Source organism: Lepeophtheirus salmonis, chromosome 10 (genome assembly GCF_016086655.4).
Source record: "Lepeophtheirus salmonis chromosome 10, UVic_Lsal_1.4, whole genome shotgun sequence".
In the NCBI taxonomy this organism is placed as follows: Eukaryota; Metazoa; Arthropoda; class Copepoda; order Siphonostomatoida; family Caligidae; genus Lepeophtheirus; species Lepeophtheirus salmonis.
In genome coordinates this window covers 17,368,416-17,379,777 of record NC_052140.2, presented here as the reverse complement: position 1 = coordinate 17,379,777, position 11,362 = coordinate 17,368,416, and the positions used below count along the sequence as shown (strand labels likewise).

The following is an 11,362-nucleotide window of genomic DNA, read 5'->3' as shown; positions in this document are numbered from 1 at the left end:
GATATTTTATACTTTATATTTCTGTTTATAAAAAAGCTATCTACTTTACGATATTTATGTAAGTATGTAATTTTGAGACAACCTTTGTTATATTATTATTTTTTTTTCAGATTTGTAGCTAAATTTTTCTGTAAAAGTATTTTTTGGGGGCACTCATTTGTGCTTCCATAATGATTCAAAAGAAACGTACATAAATTTTTTTTAGCTCAAGTTTACTATTTTACCCCATAAAAAAAATTATTTACCTCATTTTTGATTATCATGAATTCCTATGAAGTTGACATCAAAAAGGGGAGAAAATGTCTTAATGTTGGGTTTTAAATATATTTTCTTCATTGCATTAATTTATGCAGTAAATAATAGGAATCTGAAAATACGTGTACTAAATGTTTATTTTTATTATACAGAGTTGGGCAGTAAAAAGTGCAGTCTCGAGCCTTCTGGGCTTCATAACATCTTTTATAAGGTAGCAAGGGATCTTAGTGTATGAAGGCAATCAGAAGTAGCTATTCAAAGTCCTCGTGATGGTCTTAACAGCCACAGACAAGTCGATGGTGAGTGGATTCATCGATTTGTTGAGTCCAATTTGATCTTCTTTTCCTATATGGAGAAAAACACCAAACCCTTTTCTAAATTGAGCCATCCAATGACTGCTTCTTGGAGATTCTCCATCCTTCTTCATCTTGGTCACTTGGAAAACAGGGCTCCTAGAGAAGTTCAACATGTTTATAATCTTTGCTAACTCATTTTCAACATCAATGAAATTTAAGATGCGTTACTTTTTGGCTTTTTGTCCTCCCCAAATGTTTAAAATGTTTTTAAAGTATGTTTATGCACAAAGGAAGGCTGAACCAGATTGTCAAAAAATGACCACTAATCTTGCTGTATTAATTAGGAAATTAACTTAAATTGACAGTTCACGTTTTGCTCTCAACTAAGGTTCCAAGTTTCTTATATTCAAATTTGATTAAATGAATCAGTCTTTTATTTTTCAAATTTTATTGTTTTTTGTTTGTTATTATTGGGATTTTCATTTTATATGCAAAAACTACATTAGAAATAAATGAAAGAAGAATGGTCACGTGCAAAGATTACAAAACTAAACATTTCAGTTTATAATTATCCCTTTTCAAAAAACCTATTTAAACACTCTACACATATTACTGATCAAAAACAACTAAATGAAACTCCTCAACATACATAACTTAGAAAACAAATACAAGCATATAACTGAAACCTAAACAAGAGCAAATAAGAGTAATATAAGAAGTAATCCACCATTAAAAGTACAAACAGTCTACATAGTAAGAATATTGCTTATTTAAAGCTTTGTCAGATCTTAAAATCTCCTTTAAAGAGTATAAATATTTTGCAAACATAAGGAGTAGGAATGAATAACATTGCCTCTATATTTCCATTCAGATGCAGAGATGTTCACAACCATCAAAGAGAAGGCAGCATACCTTAGAATAACTGAGATGATAACATCTTTTATCTCATCAGTACCTAAGGGTGAATAATTTGTAATTTTACAGGCAATAAAAGCTTTGGAATTCAATAATACTAATTCCAACACCTTTCTCTTTCTCGTGGAACCCTTTGTTTTGCGTCTATGGATGAGTTAAAAGTTTTTCCACAGTCTTAACATGGAGCCATATAAAAAATAAGGCGCGGCGAGATTTAAAACTTCGTAGTAATTTTTTTGTCGTCATAAATATATAGTTGGGATATCTTTATGTTTTTATCCCAAGATTTTGGGAGATCTAAAGTTTTTGTGATAATTTTCACATATCACAGCAAAATTAATATCTAAATCTCTCGAAAATAACATTTTCAAATACCATGGTGTTGGAAAAATGTGGTTCATACCACTTTTAATAAGTGGAAAATAAAATTTATCTTTCACAAATACCAAATCAGGGTGTTTTTGTTTTTTAATGCTTAATGAAACTAGAGCAAGGTCAATACTTGATGTTTGATTTCCTTTTCTACAAGAAAATATGTCACTATTTTCGTCTATTAAATAAAAATTATATTTTCTAGGTAGACATTTTTGCGTATGCACCACGTAAATATTAATATGTTTATCAAACATCTTATATTTTTTTATCCCATTATATATATATAATCTTTTCTTGTTTTGTTTATTCATATACTAATACATCCTCTTTATAACAAGAAATATTCCATAATCTCACTTGGTTAAAAATATAGCCCATTATTTCAATAATTACTTGGTAATAATGTCCTGTAATACCGGGTGGCTCATTGAAACTGAGCACTGACTAATTATTCATGGAGGCTGCTTGATTGAATAAATATATTTCAATATATATGAAGGCATTAACAAATCAAATTTGAGCTTACAAGTTGAGAAAAAACTCTTGAAAATAATCAAAAAAATTCCATTCGTGTAGCCCAATCAATTAGTAGTCTCAAATGGTGTTCTTATACTTTGAAGTTAAATCCTCGGCTTGTAGCCTCTGAACCCGAAGGAAATTTTGTCGTCATTGAATTGCACTGGGTTATTCGCTGAGTTGCCATGGTCAACTAAAGACAACAATTCTATGGTTGTGGATTTGAATATAACAATTAATCCATAAAGAGACTCGGTGAACTATGAAATCGGAAAAATAAGACGGAAGCGAAGATTTTGATGACGAAATACTTCCTTGAGCATCTTGGTATCAAAACTAGCCCACATAACCAAAAATAACTATTTCTAGTATAACGAAGTTAGATATCCAAAATAAAAAATGGCTTTATTACATTTTAGCTTTAAAAATAGTAATGGGATATTGTCAAATGACCTAGTGTGAAATATCAGAAGAGATCACTGGGTTCTACTCAAGTCTATATAAACGTCACAAATGTTAAAGTGAACAAAAATGTTCACTTTTGTCACTGAAAAGGTAACGAACCAAATTGACATTTCGAACAGTAATGAACAATCTTCTTCTGTTTAAGAAATTGGCTCTTATACGAAAAAATCCCAGGGAATATTGGACTTGCAGTTTGAATTTTATAAAAAATTTGCCCTGCTTTTAAAATTCGTGTACGAATAAATCTTTAAAACATGGAATTACTAGATTTTATTTATACGGTTATTTTTACTAGTTAAATTCCAAAAGAAGGTTACCTGTTCTACAAAAAAAAATTAAATACCTCAATCGATGTGTAATCGAGGAGACGTGCTTTCCCCATCCTTATTTATCACGAAATAAATGCGTTGTGTGATTGGATATAGTAAGATAAAACTGTTAGAAGAACTACAATCGATGAGGATAAGGTTCTGAAGGCTTAATAATAAACTGATGAGATTTCCATTAATTGCTCAGGAACTAAACAAGATATCCCAAGGTCTATTAATAGAATATACTATGTCTAAATGAATTTGAGGCCGAATCTGCACTCCGAATACACATAACTTCATTGGAATTCATATGACAAAAAAAAAGTATTTTTGAGAGATGATGATAAATCTTCATATAACTCTTCTATGCATTTATATCTCTAAAAATGACGAAAAATCCACTATAAATATAATATTAAAAAAATACTATTTTTTTTTAACTTAGACTACTTTGACACTTTTCAATTCAATACGTATACCTGAAAGGATGATTGTGTGGAACCAAAAATGTACTACCTCAAACTAGTATGGGGTTATAAAATCCAAATTGTAAAAAGCAAGCATGTGCCAATGTCACAGTATACTACTTCAAAAAAAAAAATGAATAAGCATGGTTATTATAGAATAATTTCCCCTATATAGCTACCTTACAGACAAAAAACTAAATTTTTGATGTAAGGATATGCAAAAAGCTTCCTTATAGGAAGTCCACAGGTAAGTGACAGGACCCCCCGCCCCCTCCAAGAAAACCGTAAGGAAGTATTTTCGTATAAACTAGTTGGTAAGTTTGACTTTAAGAACAGATAATCCAAGATATCTTTCATCAAGTCTTTAATCCATTTGAAATTTGGAAATAGAGAAACGTTTTGTTGAAACGGATGAATACTATTTCTGTTCATTATCTTCAGTTTAATATTGAAACTCAAGCTGTTCAATAATTCTTCATTACTCATACTACAGAAGGATTCACTTCAGCCATTAAATAAAAGACTCTTAGAGAGACGTGACCTTGGAAGCAATCTTCACAAACGTTCTCAGAGATCTTGATTTTGATTCCTAGAATGGATCAGTTGAATGTATTTTGCGATTTGTGGCTCCAGAGTATTATCCTAAGCCTAAAATCTCCATAAGGAATTTCTGCTCTATCTAAAAAATAAAAGTGTTATTTTCATAAAAATAAAAACGCTTGGGTTGTTTTTCAAGAGCTGCTACTACAGTGATAATTTCTCTGTTTTCTTGGTTAAAAGACTTTTTAAACATAATTTTATATACTAAAAAAAGGATGGCTTACATTGTTAGTGGATTTCAGGATGGGCAGGATGGTCCAGATAAATTGGGGAAATAATGAACGAACTAGATGTGGTAGAACCATAAATTGTATCAATTGAAATTTACATTTCATTACATTCAAATTATTCATAAGGAGATCGGCCTCTCTGGATAACCTCACCCATACGGCGCCAGAACCTATGGCAGGCGGGTGACCTTTTGTAGTTCCAGCTTTTTATTGTCCTAGTTCCAGTTTCACACTTTTAATTCACATTCCCTGGATGGGCGGAGTAGACAAGGAAAAAATTAAACCTTTGGACAAGACAGTGAGATGTACTAACTTTTTATCCCTGAATTTTGCCCTGCAAACAACCTGGACCTGAATCCCCGCGAATTTTATCTTTTTTGAGAGGGTCTAACATGATGCATGTGCCATTAATCATTCATCTGTGGAGGCCCTGAATAATTGTATTACCCATACAACGGCAAAGCTGCATCTACACGGATCACCCGTAAATGTAGCTTTCATATAAAAGTAAAATGTATGGTTTTACTCCTTCTTGTTTGTTCATTATAAACCTTTCAGATTTTCTTAATTAATTTGGACCACCCTACATAATTCTTGAGTCCAGCTTTTGTTGTGTTTGCAGACTTTTGGGGTTTACTTGGCAGAAACATTTTATGCTGTCACAATATTAAAAGATGCACTCTCAAGCCTAAAAGGTTTTTATTTATAAAAACATGCATTATCAGATGAAAAATTGTATAAGCAATGATCGTATCTCAGAAGTAAATAAAAATTATTGAAAGTAAGGAGCCAAAGCTGTATTTAACATTTCATCACAAAATATATAAGCAAATGTATTTATCGGTGTAATTTCCATATGCCAGAGATTAATATTGTTTTGTTAGGACCGGGAAGAGATTACATCCTTTCTGAGGAGTTCTCAACTTAGTATTATGTTGAGGAACAGGCAAAAATATTGATGGCACTTCTTGCTACAATATTTTTATGGAGATAATGTGCGAACAGGTAGATGATAACCTCCACAAGATTAAACAACTTGAAGCTGTAAGTCGATGACTGATACTCAAAACTTAAAAAAGGGATTTGATGCTTCACTTGTAAATTTTTATGTAAAGACGACAAAGATACAAGAGTTAAAAATGAGATGGAGGGAAAAAATGAAATAAAAGTTCAGAAACAGTGCGACTGAAAAAGAAGCCTTATCAAATGAAGAAGACCAATGCTTTTCGAAAAGTTGAAAAAGGAAGGCAGTCCTTTCACGAATGTTGGTAAAATAGATGTTTACATGTAATAGTATACAAACATTCAAGAATGAAGCAAAATATATTGAAAATGGAGGTATATATAAGAGAATATTTGAAATTCTTCCTCAAAACTCTTCAGAATACATGTGCCTTTGCCCAATAAGAAAGGAGAGGCAAAACTACTAAAAATACGTTAATAAATCATTTCACTTATATAATTATTGGGTGACACCATTGAACAGTTTATAAATTCTATGAAGAAAATACCTCATATTGTGAGCATCTTATCTGTCATTATTTTTAATAACATTTCATGTATATATCCATTTTATATCTAACATTTATTTCATGTTAGAAATTATTAACTATTTTTAAAGGTAACATAAAAAGTTATACAATGAATATATATTAAATTACATATTTTTAGATTATTAATTTAATGTTTCAGATACTTTCTGCGGTGTTCAATGAAATCGAGTATTTAAATAGTATAATGTGCAAAATATGCAAAAATGTACTTTCTTAATTAATTTCCTATTTTTTTCGTGAACGATCAAGATAAAAAATTGACAAATCTAAATATTATGTACATACAATGAGTGTTGTTGATATTAAAAAAAATTAATAATCTTTCCTACTTAACGTACTTTTTTTCGAATCGGGAAATCTCTTTTGATGAGCTTGGACAACTTGAAATAAATATTGCTTCTGCTCTTCATTCGTAGTAATTAAATTGCTGAATTCTTATATGAGCATAACTCCTCTTTCAGCCAAATCATTACACCTATTCAGTTGTTAATGATTCAACACGCAGCCTTATAATCTTCTCTTGAATTCAAAGTTTCAGGGTCAGTTTGAAGGAAATTATTTGTTATATCCAAACATGTAAAAAAGTTGATGGTCTTTTTTTTAAATAAAATTGGATAAGCATAATTGCCCAATCCTTTTCATGTTTATTATTTGTCGCTTTGGTGTATTTGATGGATTAATGGGCCTTTGCGAATTGTTTATTGTTTTGACCATATTTCTTTTTTCTTGAGATGACACTTTTGGGTCAAAAAATGTCATGCCATTATGATCGTTTCAATACCACTGATGCCTTGAAATTTTTTTGTTGCAGCTTCGGAAATTTCTGGATTAGTATTTTCAAAAAAAAATTGTGAACCAAGCTCTGATATATATTTTTCAATAAAAATAGAAATATTGCGAATTCTTCTAATTTGCTTAGCAGTGAGCTTGAATTGATCTTGAAGCAAATATATCTTGAGAGCGTACAATGCCATGCTCATCCAACCAGCATGATGCATAGCTCCTGGTGCAATAAAGTGTATACCTCGAGGAGAACTACCTCCAAGAATAATGATAGTAAGTTCTAACAACTCTTTAAAGTCATTTCTTATTTGAAAACTATGGAGTTGTCACTTAGCAAAGTCAATTATACTATTATTAATATCTGAAATGACTTTCAAATCATTGGTCATGACCGTCTTAAAGTTTGTATTGTCGTTTTTTTCCCACTCCTTCTCAAAACTTTTAAAAACTTGAACATCGGGCCCAGATGTCCTCATCAAATACAAATGGAGAAAGCACTTGCTAAAACCAATTCAAGTACATAATGTCGACAGGGTAAGTATATAAGATTTCTTTTCAATTTTGATTCAAGTAGTGCACATACACCATTGATTTTCCAAGTGTTGCATGCTGTGGTATTAAAACATAGAGCTCTCACCAAATGTTTGACATTCCCATCCTTCAGCAACTGATAAATAGCTTTTGCCTGGGCCTCGCCAGTTCCAGAGGCCAACTTAAGAACACCCAGAAGTTGACTAGTACCAAATCCAGATAAAATTACAGGTACACGATCGATCATTTTTCTCTTTGTTAGTTCCTTCAATAATTTGCCATCCCAATGCAAAGTCAAAGAAGATTTAGGACAAAAATTGTTTTTTCAAGTTCCTGTATATTTTATCTCTCTCTTGTGTCATTGCCCTCCGTATCGATGACCTCCTGATGTTGAAATCCTGCATACTTTTGCCATTACTTTTAACTGTTGATGCAAGTAAAAAGGTTGCATTTTGATCAAATAGCTTTGCTCTCCCTATCGATCCAGCCAATTTAGGACTTACAATACTTTTGACATTTTTATGTGATCTGTGATGGACTTCCTAATCCTTATCACTATCTACCAATGTACTTTCTTCGTCAATATCATGGTAAGCAATTATCTCTTTTTTTGAGTGGATGTTATCGTTTTTTTACCCTTTTGGATTCTATATCTCACCTCTTTGCTGTTTTCATTACTTTTTTAGAATGGGCTTTATTTTCTACGCCTATATATCCGCGTCGTCCTTTCTCTCTCTGCGCCAAAAGAAATTATTTATCTTCTCGATTCTTGGTTAGAATGATTGCATTTTTATGAGATGTATATAGAATAATATAAATTCTATGTATTATATTTTAAAGTAATAAATAATTAAAAAGACACAACGTTGTATTTACAACATAACTTTTATTCCAAAAAAATATATTTAGATAATACTATGAAAATGTAAACATTAGACTACACACAAATGATGAACCTTACAAAAAAACTTAATTTAACATATATTTGTTATTCGGTATTATACATTAGAATGATCACGATTTTTGAAATGAAATTGGGGGAATTTTAAGCATTAAAGTATAAATGGGGCATGTATCAGGACTTTAAAAAAATTAACTTTCCTTTAAGTCTTTCCTACACTTTTCTCAGTCATTAAAGGACCCTTGTTTTGAATTGCAACACTTTTTGAAATGACACGTCTTTGTACTATTTGATATATTTTGATGTTAAACACAATAACTAATGATAAACAATTGTCTACGGATACGGGTAAATAAAAAACTGGCAAATATAACCGAGAAATAAGAACGTTATCACCACAAAAATATCGATTAACCCAAAGCTATCATTCTGGAGTTATCCGTGAATGGAAAAGCACAATCTAAGTGCAGAGCTGTAAACGTTCGACTGTGTATCGAGTGACACTGAGAGGAAATCAAAAAGCTTCCCCAAGGGGTTTTCTACTGGCAGACGAGGCAAAGAGACCGTCAATGGCCAAGCTCCTAAAACTGGCACTAGCTAGACCATCATACACCACTTCTTGAAGCAAAACTTAAGCTTTACAGCCATCAAAATAATTTCTCGTCAGGATTTCAAACCATTGGATCTAGTATGACATGTGACCTGGTGCAAAATTCACCTCAACAGGCCTAACTTTTGACCTCCCCTCAGCCCCGACCGTTCCCCCCACTGGACTTTGGGATTTTTGTGCGTCTTAAAGGGAAGCTATGGGGACTTATTTATAGAAAAAAGTACGAATTGAGCGTCTAGGTTAATAAAAAAACGCATATGCAAAGTTTTGCACTAGGCTGGAACTGGTCATTAACGCAAAGGGGCTATTTGGAACGATAATTTAAATAAGCTGTCCCTTGATGTATCTATGAATTAAATTTTCCTAACTTTATGCCATTTTTTTAAACATAACATTGCATTTTAGACGGAGTAGCCTGTTTAACTGGTCTTTATGAAAGTTATTAAAAACAGTATTACAAATTTTTCAACCTGTAGTTAATGTTTAAAGTTGTTAGCTAATTTTATGTTATATATGTGAGCATAAAATAATGAATAATCTTTCCATTTTCATGTCAATATAGTTTAATTTTGTTCAAGGAAAATTTAAAATCCAAATATTCTCATAATATTTATTTTGTGTTACTATATTCTGAAATAACGGCCGCGTCAATTTTAAAATGACTTATTAGATGAAGGCAACATTATATTTGTAGTCTTTAGACATGCCACATATTTACATGATATGGGCACCTTCATATTATTTCAGTTCAAAAATAGAAATCATTCAATTATAAATATATATGTATTTAATCCAAATTAACAAAATAAATATAGAATTTTATCAATGAGAAATAATAGACAATAAATGTTTAGTTTATATTTGTTACCCGCTCCTTGATTATATATGTATGTTGAGACACAGCTGTAATTTAAAAAAAATTGAATAGTTGGATATCAAACTTTTAAAACCAATAATTAAATTCTATATCCAGAAGAGTTTTCTTATTAGAAAGAGAGATGAACCTGGAAAAAAATTAAAATAAATTATTCAACAAGAAAAACAACAAAAAATATACTTGGTACTTTGAAAACCAAATTAGGATAGAAATACATATTTGAAATAAAATGTTTGTATTTTTTAAAAATTTACATAGTTTCAAAGTTCCAAATTTAAGACATTATAAAATATTATTTATGGCTTTTTATAATTTAACCAACATTTTGTTTTATGTGTCGATAAAGAATCAATTTTAGAAACAGTAAATAACTGAGTAAAAGATAAGGAAAAAAACAATTTCAAAGTATTTAATTTTTTTATAAAAGAATGAAGTGCCAAAAATTTACTGATTTTATCCAATGACCTATAATTTGAAATTAACTTTTTCAGATATTTTATGCTAGAAGTTTGCCAAATATATGATAAGTTTTTAACACTGGAAGGAAGAAAAAGAATGATATCTTAGACTCTAGTTATTTTCTTAAGAATTTAACTGGCCTAGGTTTGTTAATCAAAAAATATTTTTTGAAAACGAAGCTTTTTAAGTAGTTTAAGTGATTTTACGATAAGGATTCTGTATGGAATAAAATCCTGGAATAAATGTTCTTTGAAATAATTCACACTCAACTCAAGGGAGACAGAGGTAACAGACCATGCAGACTTATGCAGATAACTAGGAATATAAAAAAGGAGAAAAAAGTGAAGGAATCAATAAATAGTTAGCTGAAAAAGTTTTAGAATGAATGGAGCGAAAGGATCGAGTTTTAGTAAATACCCGATTTGTATACGGATACGTCAATCAAAAGAAAAATATGATTCATGGGACAGGTTTTTTATTAAAAATAATAAGTTTACGGCAAATGAGATTTTGGAAAGAGAGATAATTTAATAGAAGTTTGTTGTTATGAGTAGATAAATTCGTCCTTGGGATAGTTTTTTAATTGTTTGAAAATGATAAAGTGAATAAATCAAAAATTAATCAATTTTGAGATAAGATAAAGAAGATGATAGATAGGGTTGGCTTTAAAATCTCAGTCGGCATATAATCAGAGGGATTAGTAGTATGATAGACTATTTCTTATATTGGATGAAGTACAGAGAGGTTATCTACTTACTGATACTTTATATAGTAGAACATTAGAAAAGAAAACATGGTTCTTTCGTAAACAGTCACTGGAAACATCACAATTTTTTTTGTTCGAGCGTATAGCTAGTAAAATGGTCCAAGTATTATACTTTTTTTTCAAGTTTTAATTGAGTCTTGAGCATAAAGATTTTTCAATTTTTTATAGCAGCCATATCAAGAGGAAATAAATTACATTACTACCCAAGCAAATTTATGATATATAAAATCATATGCAAAAGAAACACAGGACTTTTTTTTCCATGGAAATTATGATATCGAAAATGAATAACTTGATATTTGAATACTCCAAACTCATATAAATATTTCGAGTGTCCGTGATTCGAATTCATACTATAAATGGTCAGCTTTTGTAAATTGACATCACTTATACAACCCAATTGGTGACATTTTCAGCTAAAACATTAATACTGAGTTGGGTTTTTTCGTCTT

At 30.6% G+C, this 11,362-nt stretch overlaps 1 protein-coding gene across 1 annotated transcript in view; it reads right to left on the bottom strand.

Annotated features, from left to right (window-relative positions):
- Window positions 1-8,165: 8,165 nt before the first annotated feature.
- Window positions 8,166-11,362, bottom strand: part of LOC121125558 (protein amalgam) — a 64,577-nt gene continuing 61,380 nt past the window's right edge. Inside the window, exon 7 of the mRNA XM_040720755.2 lies at window positions 8,166-9,812. Coding sequence (XP_040576689.1) covers window positions 9,795-9,812 — 18 coding nt within the window. The 3' untranslated portion in view covers window positions 8,166-9,794. The remainder of the gene's footprint in view (window positions 9,813-11,362) is intronic.